At 56.6% G+C, this 13,412-nt stretch overlaps 1 protein-coding gene across 2 annotated transcripts in view; it reads right to left on the reverse strand.

Moving 5' to 3' along the window:
• Positions 1-13,412, reverse strand: part of HPSE2 (heparanase 2 (inactive)) — a 112,277-nt gene that overhangs the window by 11,111 nt on the left and 87,754 nt on the right. For both annotated transcript variants that reach the window (XM_063339899.1, XM_063339898.1), the window contains 3 exons: positions 6,675-6,768; positions 3,894-4,000; positions 3,011-3,125 (listed from right to left, as the gene is read on the reverse strand). In XM_063339899.1, coding sequence (XP_063195969.1) covers positions 3,011-3,125; positions 3,894-4,000; positions 6,675-6,768 — 316 coding nt within the window. The remainder of the gene's footprint in view (positions 1-3,010; positions 3,126-3,893; positions 4,001-6,674; positions 6,769-13,412) is intronic.

Below are 13,412 nucleotides of genomic sequence, written 5' to 3' on the forward strand. Positions count from 1 at the left end.
TCTGGCAGCCAGGACAGGTGCCCAGAGCTGCTCTCTCATGGGTGAAAGACCTGCATGGGGGCACGAATGCCCCTTGCAAGATGCCCCAGAAGCCACAAGATGCTGCTTAGCTCATGAGACAGCTGTATGCGGAAAGCCCAGCAGAGACATGAGCATCTCCCTAATTTCTCCATGAAGCTGCAGTGCCCCTGGGCCACACCGCTGCCATCCGAGACCATTTTTGAGAAGCCAGGCTGTGTTGCACTGGCAAGCCACTGCAGTGCACAGCCAGGGATGGACTAGCTTAAACCTCCGCTTTCAAGGTTCACTCTATCCCTGCCTGCAAGCAGCTGTTCCCAGGTACTCTTGCATTTCCCACTGAAACGGCCAGAGTTTACAAGTTTGTTTTCAAGCCCCACCATGCTGCTCGGGTTTGCTGCCCGGTGCCTGCACCCAGAGAGCGGCTGTGCTCTCTGCCCACCTGACGTGTGGGTACCCCTCGCTAGCTCACAGCATGGCCCCGCCACAGCGGCTAGCATCCTGCTATACGCAGAGCAGTGCAGTGATTTCCCTGCTCCTTCCTCTGTACATAACAAATCCCCCCAGCGCTGCAGCCCCAGGGGAGAGGCAGAATGAGACGTGATGATTTAGAAGCTGACTCCCGTGGCGGTGCCCACCAAGCGACCCCCGTTATCTGCATTCCCCGATCCCCAAACGTGGCACGCACCCCACATTTTACGAGCTTCCTTATGCCACTTGCTGTAACGTGCCCTAACAGAGACAGTACTAAAATGAGCCAGACCAGCAGCATCTGAGGGGCCCAGCTGAAGGACAGGGAGGAGGGCTCCTGTGGCAGCAGCCCAGTGCTCGACAGTGACAGACTACAAATCATGCGCTTTTATACGGGAAGCTCTTTAGCACAAGGATGGAGGGTTGTATTTGCATTGCCAAAGCATCCTTGGACCACGCAGGAAACTCTCCCTGGACCGTTCAGCTCCCCAGCATCTAAGGACACCACTGTAAAAGGCTCAACTCCAGCTCAGCGTGCTGAAACACACCATCCTCTTATCTGACAAGCAGGGATCAGCAGTGGCAGGGGAGAGGGAGGTGCAAAGGCTGCTACGGGGGAGCCCAGCCCTGGCTCCTGGCTCCCTGAGGAGCTGCCAGCTGGAGCTGCGATTGATGCCGCGGTGGTACGACCCTTCTCTCAGCAGGCAGCTGCCTCGCGCCCAGCCGGCGTGCGGAAACCTCTTTGTCGTGGCAGCTAATGAGCAGATTGTATTTCACAGCGCCGCGGCCCGGCGCAGGTAGGGCCAGTGGCTTTCATCTCCCTGATAGCTCCCACGGGAAAAGAGCGGCTGCTGCCCTGGGGAGCAGGTCATGCTCTGGTCTCACTGGGCTTTTTGGTGTTTGCAGCTTTTAAACCCTCTGTAGGGTTCAAACCATCAGGTTTGCACCTGCCCGTGGCTCCTTTAAAGCACAGGAGTGGCAGGAAAGGGGTTGGGGAAGCACCCACTGGAGTTTGCACAGGAACACGATGGTGGGATGTGGGATCAATGCTGAAGCACATGGGAGAGATAGTAAACAGCCATGGCGGGGGTGGCAACTAACTTATTGGGAGAGTTAACTTTAAAACAATAGCAAAATCCAGTTTAAAGACCTCCATTGTGTTAAACAGCCTGGGGTTTATTCCTCGAACTCATCCCCTGGCTTTCATCCCGCTCCTAACTGCACGCCTGCTCCAGCCGCTCCGGGATGCTGCCCCTGCTGTGCCGTGAGAGCTGGCCACTGGCCACCCACTGTCCCTGCTGTGCCTGGTGGGCAGGAGCTGGCCTGTACCCGTCCAGCCATGAGCTGCCTAGGGGACGGGGGGAGATGAGGCTTCACCAGGGGAATTGGCTCTTCAGAAGAAATCCATCAAGTGCTTGCCCCAGGCTCAGATTCATCTCAAAGAAAGTCCAAAGCCCCCCAGCTTTCCCCCAGCCTGGGGCCACCAGATCTGGCAGGTATGCTCGCTGGAGGGGTGCGTGCGGGGGAAGCCCAGGCAGGGGACTGTGCTCTCCTGCTCACTCATCTGCTCTCCGGAGCCACCCACCAGCCCATTCTGGGGGTCTTAGCGCAGACCTCGTGTCACCAACACCCCCCATGTCCCTCCCTGATGCTCATGGATGCTGTCGCGGGGATGCTGTTTTCACCGGCTGAGTAGGTAGAGCTGACGGAGATGCAGCTCCCTCAGCCCCTGTCCCCCCTGCAGCCCCTCCCGAGATTCCAGAGCAGTGTCAAAGGCAGGTTGGCAGCGGCAGGGTTGTGCACTTCTCTGACATGGGTCTGTCCTGCCGGCAGTGTCTGCTGGGTCACAGCCCCCCCAGATCCCTTCCAGGGGCCATGCAGGACACCCAGCCGCTCTGCCAGGCTCTCCGCTTACAAGGCAGTGTATTTACTATCCTCCAAAAAAAAAAAGATGAAAAGGAAATCTGCTACTTTTAACAGTGTTTTTCATACAGTTTCTTTATCAGCACCATGTGTGCTGGGAATTCCCACCTGCCCAGGCATTTTTGAAGAGCGAGGGATGCTGTGGGGCACTGGTGAGGACCGCTGCTCCCTGTGAAGCTGGGAATGCCCTTCACCTCATTTTCTAGAGATCTGAAGTCAGGTGCTGAGGCTCCAGCCTGGCTTCCCTCGGGCCAGCTCACCACTAGCCATCTGGCTGCCTGCCCTGTGCCATGTGTGGTGGTCCTGCCACATCCCTCCCTTCCTCTGACTCCGTAGTCCACCCTGGCACCCGTTGGTGGCACCAGCCTCCCTCCTTTGCTACTGACCCTGGGCACCAGATTAAGTTTCAGCTACAGCTCTCTCATCTGCCTCCAACATGTTGCGTCTGACATGAACTAATGTCCCCTATTAACACTGCAAGAAACAGATCTGGAAAAATTCCTTTTCAAGCAGAGTTCAGACAGGCCACAAGGAGAGAATCCCCCCAAAATGAGCGGTGAGAAGCCAGCGCCAGCGCGATGCCCCCGGGCAGACCTACCGGCAAGGGGTTGAAGTTCTGGTCCACCAGGTGGTTGTGGCCGTGGTCGAGGAAGGAGTGCCGCACCACCACGTCGATGCCCTGGCTGGCCAGCAAGCCCAGCGTGTTCAGCCACCTGGGGATGGAGGGAGCGGGGTCAGGCTGACACAGGGGGAGCTGCCTGCTCCCAGCGCCTCCCATGCCCCCAGGTGTGTCCCCGCGCCTCCCCCCAGAGCCCAGATAATCTTCCTCCATCTTTTGTGATCACGGCCAGCTCTGAAGATCTGAACTGGGGCTGTGCAGCAGGATGCCCGTGCCACGGGGCTGTGCCAGTAGACAAGCCCCAGGAGCCCCAGGAATTGTTGTGGCTTTGAAGAAGGAGAGAAAATGGTTTCCAGAGCAGAGTCCTGCCGAGCGTTTCCCTGGGCAGGTGCCCCAGGAGTGAATGCATGCAAGGATGTGTGGCTGCAACCTGAACCAAAAATGCAAAGCAGGAGGAGACCCCGGGGATCCCGAGCTGCTGAGTGAGGCAAGCCTGTCGGGATGCCAGCCCTGGGGTCCTGGAGCTGGCATGCCCGGATCACACCTCCCTTTCCACGTCCATGCCCTGCGGGCACACCGTGGGTACCCGTGTGGCATCTCGAGCGGTCCCCTCCTTGCTCTGCTTCCCTGGGTACGCCAGAGGTTGGGTCACCTACAGGAAAGCAGAGCTGAGGAGAGGTAACAGGGATGCTACGGAGAGAGTAACGGTGCCCAGGCTGCCGGGGGAGTGCTGAGGGGGTACAGCTGGGGTCTCTGGGCACAGAGCTGGCCCTCTCCTGGCTGCAGTGGCTTTGCAGCACCCGAGCCCACAGAGCCCATGGGGATGGCAGTGCCACAGCACCGGCGAGCTGGCATAACTCACAGGAACCCCGCCGCATAGGAATCGGAGAGGTTGTTCATGCCTCCGGCCGAGGTCGCGCCAACACCTTCCAGCCAGATCTTCTTCCCCGGCGTGTATGTGTTCACTACCTGCGTGGGACACAAAAGCAACCAAAATGACTCTCATGAATCGGTGATTTAAAGCCAAGGCAGACACCTCCTGTGCTATGCTCCGGGAAGGGTTTCAGAGACCTTCAGTATGGTGTTGCTGGGCAGTCAGTGCCTGCCTGGCCCTGGCGTGGCCACCAAGTGTCTTCATCATGTCTGGGTGGTGGGACACTAGTCCTCAACTCTGCTGCCGCTGCTGCCACGTGTCCCCTTCCCGTCTTCTGGAGCTGCTCCTAACATGTCCTCCCAAACGTGCTCTCAAGCTCCCAAACCCAGGCCCTACTCTTTCTCCATGGTCTCCCCACACACTCCCCGTCCCGCAGGCTGCCCTGCCATGTCACCTCAGCTCTCCACGGCCCCATGCAAGGTGGCCACCAGCCAGAGGGAGCACCCGAGCCCTCATGGCTCTGCGGAGTGGGAGCCCTGGGAGCCACATGGAGGAACAGTGGGCACCCACGAAGACAGCAGTGGATATCTCTGGCGACAGGCAGAGCCAGCCCCATGGCTGAGCGGGGGCAGCTTCGATGTTCAAGGGGTCCCTGGCAAGGCAGGACATGGAGGTCTGAGCATGCTGGCCCACCCCTTACAAGGCTCCAGCTGTCAGTGCAGACACCCATGAGATGCCAGGTGGGGTGGGAGGGCTCAGCTGGCCAGAGCTGCCCTCCCCCAGTGCGAGCAACCTCCGGCACCACACAACTCCCCATCCTCTCTCCCACAATCCCACTTCTCCAGGCCGGGCAACGAGCTCCTGCGACCAGATGTCTGCAAACCCAGCGGCCCGAGGAGTGCTCCGCGCAGCCTGATGTATCCTGCCCCATTAGTGAGGAGCGCTGGAATGTGCTGGATGGACTGGGATCCCTCAAAGATGTTAAATACGCCAGCTCTGGGCTGCCTCCCACTCACAGCCTGTGAGAGTCGACATCCCTGACTGAAGCCCCAGAGGTGTTGGCATCCTGCCTGTAATTATCTAAGCCCGCCACCTTCCCCCGTCGGAGAGGAAGCAATAAAACAGGGAAGTGGACAAGCCCAGCTGCTCTAATCAGCCCCGGCAGGATGCACGGACTCAAAGCCAAGCTGGAGGCTATTAGCACCCAGCGCTGTGCTGTTGCTCAGCCGCACTGGCATTCCCGGGAGAGCCCTTCCTCGACCATGCCCCACGCAGACCAAATCCTGCCCCGTGTGCGCGAGAGTTCCCCCAACCTGCATCCAGGGCAGCTCCTCACAGCTGCTGGCCTGGGGATGGATGGGGTCCAGGGAGCCCCTACGGTTGGTGTCCTGTCCTGTCAGGGATGTCACCACCCGTGGCCTGGACAGCAAATGCCATCCCCAGCCATCCCGCTGCTGGTGCCCTGCTCCTAGGCCCCTCCGCTCAGCCCACCCGGGGGCTCCTGCTCCCTTCCCAGCAGTTTCCCAACCCACAGCGGAGGTGGGACATGTTTTGGTGGGGTTGTGTCCCCGCAGGGGGAGCAGGGTGGCCAGTGCATCTCGCTTGCCCCTGTGCTGATCCCGCTGGCCGCCCCACCATGCCTTCCCATAGTGGGAGGATCATCCGCGAGCGTGGATGATTCCCAGCTTGTGCCGGAGGACTCAGCAACCGGCTCCTCTCCTCCGTTTTTGCTGTGCCGACCCTCGCATCCCCTTTCCTGGGGCCTCTTTGAGTTGTTTACTCATCCCACAGTTTCTCCCTGCGGGAATTACAACAGTAAGACATTGTGGTGACTGGTATGGTATGAAAACCTGGACAAGACAGACAGATGGACATCTCCTCTAGTCCCTAAAGCCTTCCCTGCTTACTAGGTGTTCCTTATTTCTTGACGGAATGACAGCTGAGCGGGCCAGTCACGGCCCTGGCCCCTGTATCAGCCGAAGCGGGGGGGACCTGCGAAGCCCCCATTCCCTACCCAGTCGCTAGAGATGCGATGTGTGTCCCCCCGGCCGGCGGGGAGAGGAGCGCTCGCTGCAGGCTGCACTGGCCAGGCAGAGCCGTGGATCTGACACAGCCCGCCAGCAACAGCTGGGTTTTATAACACAGTCAAAACACGATCATCAGGGAAAAAAAACCCAAACCAACAGTTGTTCATAACGATGTTCATGATTCTCCACCAGTGAAAAATCACCCTGGAAATGCAACTGTCACAACTTTGCAAGCAAAATTTTTATGCACTGGCAGCGAGTGGGGCAAGATACTGCAGCAGGAGCCGCCTCCGGAGCAGGCACGGCACTGGCTGTGCTCGGGACGGTTTGGAACCGCCTGGTTGCTCCCTCTTCTCATCCTTGGGAGAAACTTTCAGGAACGGATGGGTTAGAAAAGCTTTCAGAGAGTTGGCTGCGTTAGAAAAGCTTTGCACGGCAGTGTCTGCTGTGCATCCAGCCCACACCACGCTGCAGCCAGTGGCCGCTTCCCTCCCGACCCACCGCGCATCCCACCCCGGGGCCAGGCATCATGCCGCCCGGACTTTCCTCCCATCCCCTGCATGAGGGCTGGCTGCATTTGGGCTGGGAGGACAGTCACCCCCCACAGCCACCCTCCATCCCTGCCCCACGCCAGCTCCCCGGGAACATGTCGGTGCTGAGGCCAGAGCCCTGGCCACCAGCTGTGCCAAGGCCAGGCACCGCGGGCACGGTGCCCCCTCACCGACCATTCGCACTCACGCACTTTCTGGATTTTCCTGATCTGGTCAGAGAGTGTGTCTAAGAGGCGCGTTTTCAGGAAGTCCGTCACTTTGGCCACTCGGCCATCAATGTAGTAACTGGAAGGAAAATAAGACAAGGATCAGACAGCTGGGAGTAGCTCTGCCCCAAACCACATCCTCCCGTCCCGCTGCTGCCCCATGCCAAGAGGCCTCCTCTGCTCTGGGGCAGTCCCTGCTTACACCCTGCCCTGCCCCCTTGGCCCTCTGGCCATGCCTGCGCCTGGGAGATACTTTCAGTCTCCAAAACAGGGCGTGAGGTGGATGCACCCTGAACACTGAGCATCCTGCACTGCAGAAACCATGGGAAATTTTGCACTTCCTTAACTCTTGATGGTGAAACGCTGGGAGCAGAACACAAAAGGCTGGGAGCAAAATGCCACCCGCAAAGGCTTTGCAGCACCCTCTGCACTGATCTCATGGAGACCCCCATGGAAGGAGACCCTCCGACACAACGCCTGTGATAGCAGCACCTGGGCTCCACCACCAGGGAGATCTTGGGAGATCCTCTGCTCACCCAGCTCGTCCCGACTGTACCCATCCCCTGTATTAGGGACTGTTTCTAAAATGCAGATAAGCCAGTCATCCCTGGGCCCAGTATCATTGCTACTGGACATATTGCTTTTATGGGATGCCAAAAAGGAAGGAGCACATCTAATGGCTGAAGTGAAGGGCTCCTTAGCCACAGGAGGACACTACGCAGGCATCAAGGAGGAGGAGGGTCCCAAGCAGCCAGCATCCTTTGAAATGCATTGGCAATAGCTGCAGAAAACACCCAGGAAGGGACAGGGGAGGCTGCCCACGCTCCCAGACGTGGGAATAACTAACTGCATCACTCTGACCAGGTTGTGGGACACTGTCCGTTCAGCGGCTGGTCTTTTGGCCACCAGTGTGTCTGCAGGGGACACCGTACAGCACCTCTTCTGCTCTGAGAACCAGAATTGCTCCTGGACATCCTGCTGTAATAACAGCCCTCCAGGCTAAGCCCTGATGGTGTTTCTGAGCAAGGATTAGTGACCGTGGGGTGCATGGGCTCAGGACCTATGGCACCAGGGCCAGCCCTGCTCCCAGCACCCCCGCACAACCTGCGCCCTTCTTGCTCGCCCTCCCAGCAAAGTCCACAGCCGAATCCCTGACTTGAGAAATGCCGTGTCCACCACTGGCAGGGAAAGTCACAGAAATCCCTTCTGCCTTGGGAGCATTTCCCATGCAGAGGGATGATTCCTGCTCTCCACATGCTTGCTTACGTAAAACATGGCTATAATGCTGCCAATCATAAAATGGATCTTCTGTCTCTAAGTGTGGGGGGAAGGCTCTGAAATGCCTCAGTACAATGAAGCCGTCTGTCCTGGAGAGCAAATGCCCTGCGTCTGGAGGTAATCCCAACCGGCTCCTCCTGAGGAGGTGTCTGGGGCTGGCACCTCTGCCCCCACGCAAGGAGCAGTGGCAGCCCTTGCACATCTCCCACAGGCTCCTCCCAGCCTCGCAGGGACACCGGGAGGTCTGCTGCAGCGCGTGCTGACATACCCCTGGCACAGCTGTTTGGCTGACGAAGAGTTTTTGCAAGAGAAACTTTCTGAACCTCCTCCTCCTCCCAAATCTGCAGCCTGCATCAGCCGCTCGACACAGCGAGCCCTGGAGCGTGTCGGAGCCGTGCTGGGGTGACAAAGGTGCACAGGAATTACAACAGCTCTGGCTGGGGCTGGCAGGGCTCGGCCATTGCCTCCCATCCCTCACTGGAGCCACGTCCACTCGGCGTTCACAGGAATTACACAGACCCTTCTCCCTCTCCACAGACTGCAGTGCAGCCATGGGTGCTGGGATGCAGAATGGACTCAAGACCTGGCGTCTGGAGAAAGGTGGATTCACCTTTCCAGGGCCGATTTCTCCATAACGTGCATTTCATCCGCACCAGCAAGCAGCGGTAGCGGCTGCAGTGGCTGCTTCACTCGGGTGCTGGAATGCGGGAGCATCCCCAAAGGATGCCATGGGCTAACTCAGCCTCAGCCAGAGCGCCAGCCACACGAGCAACACGCACGAGTGCTCAGAGGGGATTTTTCGCTCCAGGTCACTACCCAGGTAACCGGGTATATGCACTTGGAGCTGCGCAGGGCTGCGGTGGCAGGGAAGCAACGCCAGGACTAACTGGCCCTGACCAGAAAGGCATTAAATGAGAAGAGTCTCTCCTGCCAATCTTCCCGCAGGCGCACGGTCCCTGCTGTGTCCCCAGCGAAGCACAGCATCATGCCCACTTTCATTCCAACCTTGTGTAATCCAGGGAAGAGGCATTTCTCTATGTCCAGATCAACTGGAAGGTGCTAAGGGCAGAGATTATATCCGGGGGGGGACTTAGGAACCGTTCAAAATCGTTCCAGTCACTTATACACTATCGAACGACTGGCTGCCGGGAGGAGAGCAGATCTGTAAGCAGCAGGCAGTGCTGGGGTTTACAGAGATTACTTTTTAAGACAAAATTACAAAGCAATGGACTCTGGGGATGGCAGATGTTTGGATTTTAGCACAGCACTTAAAAACTGAACAGAAACGATTTTTTCAGACTGCTGTGGACTAAAAAACCCATCATCTGGGGTGAAAACTGGCTAAAAGGCCATAAAAATAAGGTCGTATTGACTGGGAAAAGATGGAGTTAGAGAGCTCTCAGTCTGTGAATGGCCCCTCCAACGCAGCAGGCTTTCCGCAGGGTTCGCCTTGTCTGCGCGAGCCAATATGGTCCCAGAGCCCAGAATGAATCCCCCGGAGAGCAAAGGCAGGCTTGCACCTCCTCATCGGCTCATCCAAGCGCAAGGTGTGCTCTGATCTAGAGCTCCGCTGCCAAGGGAGAGGAACATCTCTCCAGGAGATCCCTCCGGAGGAGGCAGCCTGGGAAGGTGCTGCTGTGCTGAGCACAGCCAAGACCCTGCCGGGAAGAGAAATGCCCCAGGACAGTGCCACGGTCACAGGGTTTTGATATTTTCATTAACAGCCCAGAGAAATGGGAAGCTGGTACAGGGATGAAAGGCAAAAATTAACTTTCTGCTTCAGTATCAGGAAATCTTGCTGGCAACACATCTCCTGGGGGAGGGAGGAGGGGAGCACTTTGGCTTTGGGTATTTAAGGAGAGAGAGCATTTATAAGCACCTGTAAGATGGGCAAGGATCTCTTGCAGATCTGCCTGGGAAGTTCTCAGATGCCAACAGGCACTTTCAACCTCCCCAAACTGGGAATCGGGGGGGAAATGGCACCAGCTGCACGAGGCTTGCGAGGAAGAGAGAGGCACTGGGATCTGCACTGCCTTGGTACCAGGCTACTCGGGAACGGGTGGGCCGTTCCCAGCTGTTGGCTTTGTCATTGAGATTTGGGCACTGCCTTTGGAAAACCTTAACCGTCAGTACAGACAGTATAGAAATCCGCAAAACGCAAACAACTGACAGACCTTTAAAGCAGGAGAAGCTCTCATTAGGCGTGGATTATTCCCAGGAGCAAAGGCTGCAGCTTTGCTGATATTTACAATGACTCAGTGCACTTGACTTTCAAAAAAAAAAAAAAAAAAAACACCAAACCAAAACCAACCAAAAACCCTAACAGTCGCAGCTCTCCAAACTCCGAAAAAAGCCAGCAGCAGCTGCAGAGAGCTCCAGCGCTGACAAGTACCTCCCCAGGCAGCAGCGCGGTCACAGGCAGCCGGGCTGAGCCAGCCCCGGGGGCTGCAGCTTCCACATCCTCCTCCCCCCGTGCAGGCAAGGTCTCAGTGCCAAAGGAGACGGAGGGACAGATCCTCCCCAGCGCGGGCAGGGGTCTCTGGCAGCTGCATCTCTACAGAGGTGGACAACGTAGCTCAGGGACAAGCTATTTGGCTGGCAAATCTTCCAGTGGGGTCTGGGTATGATGCAGAGCTGGCCCCGAAGCCTAGGAGATATCAGTGTGCCCACCCTGGGCACGGACCACGCCATCTCTCATAATACACTAGAGAATAGACAGGGGCAATTACATGCAGAGATGACTCATCGTGTCCCCCAGTTTGATGCCGCTATCTCTGTAGACAGACAATCTGCAGGAACCAGCCATGGAAAAGAGGAATGTGGCAAATAAATCCTAGATGAGACACACATCTCAAAGGAAAGGCCATGTACAGTGACTCTGGGTGCCCTATTATACTATACAAAGCTGAGGCCAGTTCTACGCCTTCCACTTAAAAGGGTAAGTGGGTACCCTTGGTACCCAAGTGGACCAAGGGGTACCGCATTTGTAAAAAAGGATCATTTGAATATGGCCCAGAAACCCAGGATGGGACCAGTGCACTCTGCAAAGGGAAATGTGACTGTGTCACTCTGGAGGTGGCCAAACCAGAGCATGGCACAGGGGGAGGACTCGGCCAAAGGGTGGGCAGGGGTTTGTGCCAGTGTGAGGAAATGCACCACCCCAATTCCCGATCCCTGTTCCTGGCTGGAGCTGTAGCATGAGACTCAAGACACAAAGACACAAGCTGGAAACAGGACACCAAAAAAGATGCTGCCGGGGGGTCAGCTGAGGCAGGGCTGAGCACAGCTGCCGGCCAGAAATGCCCTTGTCCTTGGGCAGGCTGCAAAGTTGGGATGCACAGAGGTATCCAGTGCCTCCCAGAGAAGGTCACCTCCTGTCCTGTGCTGCCTTTAAAATGGTTTTCTGGAAAGATCCACAATTTGCTGCGTGGGACCATGAGCATCGTCCCATATTTAATGAAGGCAGTGCACTGGCTCCTGGGCAGCTGGTTTCATTTACCTCCTTTCTCATTTTAAAGAGAAACCTTTGCCCCTATTATCTGACCTCTTCTTCTGTTGCAGTTAATTACATTAAAGCCCACTTCCCAAAGCTCAGGAATTTCCGGATCTACTTTGTTGCCTGCTGCGATGGGGAGAGTCTGCTAGGAATTAGGGCACCCGCCTGCCAGGGACACCGAGCAGGGCAGACCCCCGCCATCAGCGTGACACCCCACCACCACAGCAGCTGTGAAACCGAGACACCTCTGCCCACAGAGGTGGCCCTGATCCCTCAGCATCTTCCCAAGGAGAGGGCAGAGCCCCCGTCTGCAGCACAGGACACAGGCAGTCCGCCTGCTTCCCCCAGAGAGGAGAGGGGGGACGTGACCGGCTCCCCTCAGGTAAAGACCTGGGGGCACAAGGGAGAGGTGCTGCCCACCTCCAGTCAACTAACAAATGCACTAATAAAGAAGAATGGCTGTGGGCTGCTCTCTGGCCCTGAAGGCACAACTCACACCCATGCCTCTCTCTGTCCCCAAGATGAGGTGGCTCTGTCCATCCCACCAGTGGAAGCCATCTCTGGCCCATGCCACCTCCCCAGCCATGCCCTGGCATCACCTGGGACTGTGCTGGTGGCCAGGGCCACGATGCTGCCGGGGCCTGTACCCTCCATCAGACAGCGCAGAGGATGGCAAGCCAGCGTGCAAAGCCGTGCCCTGGCCAGGAGATGGGCCAACGGTTCCTTCATGCAACTCCTTCCTCCAGGCACAACCTCAGAAGACACCGCGCTCTGAACATTTGCAGCAGGCTCCTGCGAGCCCAAATATACACCCTTGGGATATCCATTGGGGTGTGTGAGTGCGATGGGAAACTCTCCCCCAGCACCTTTAGGAAATCTGTCCCCTGCTATAGCTACTGCCTCCTGAGCACCTCTGCCTGCACACCTGGTGCTCCCAAGCCAGAAGAGATGTCACCCAAACTAAGCCCAGCAGAAGCATTTTAAGCAGTATCTCACACATGCCCCTGTGCCTGCCATCTCTGATTGCCACACAGCGTGGCTGACTTTCCAGCTTGGAAGATAACATGGCATTCTCCGAGGAGCCAAAAGGATAGATGTGCGCTGGCTTTGAAGAGGCAAATATTTACTTTCCATGTGTGTAACAGGGATTTGTGCTTCAAAGGGAGCGTTACATAAGGATTTGCCCACTAAATTTGCCAAACGTGGAGTTTTGCGCAACACTTTGGATGGAAAACCCTCCGTACAGACCGAGAGAGCGCGCACAGAGATGGGACCGGGCATGGCTGCAGGTTTAAGCAGGCAATGAATATTCCCCACGCGCGAGGACACCCGCACGGAGCAAAGGGATGGCTGTGGGGTGGCTTCCGAGCAGCAGGAACCCGCATCCAAAGACGGAGGGGGTCCGCAATAAACCGAGCGTTTGCTCCTAACCAAACATAACAAACAAAACTAAATTATGGGGGAAATGCCAAAACTCTCGGAGCCACTGTCAGTCCCACCTGCCACACCCTCCTTTAGTGGAAATTCCCTGAGCGTTTCGAAGCCATTCACACATCCCTCTCCAGCAACACATTACTTCTGAAGAGGGAGGCACACATGCTGAGTTACATATGTAAGTGAAACCATTCTCAGAAAGGCTGGCGAGGCTGCTTATTTCCACCCAGTGTCACTTTTCTGTCAGATATATTTCAGATACATTCTGTTTTCACACAGAGAATAGGGATCCCTGCAACGTATTCCCTTCTCAATTCCCTTTCTGGATCGAGCGCAGCCTTTTCAAAGGAATAACAGATTTGACAAATTTATAACCAATATCCCAGGAGAACATTAGGGTTTGGAACAGAAACGTTCATACTTGAAGTTAGACAGCAGTTTAGTTTCCTGCTAATAATTTTCTTCTTGGATACAAAGGAACTTGTTTTGTTTTGTTTTGCTGTTTGGAGCAGAGG

This window comes from Chroicocephalus ridibundus, chromosome 6 (assembly GCF_963924245.1).
Source record: "Chroicocephalus ridibundus chromosome 6, bChrRid1.1, whole genome shotgun sequence".
Lineage (NCBI taxonomy): Eukaryota > Metazoa > Chordata > Aves > Charadriiformes > Laridae > Chroicocephalus > Chroicocephalus ridibundus.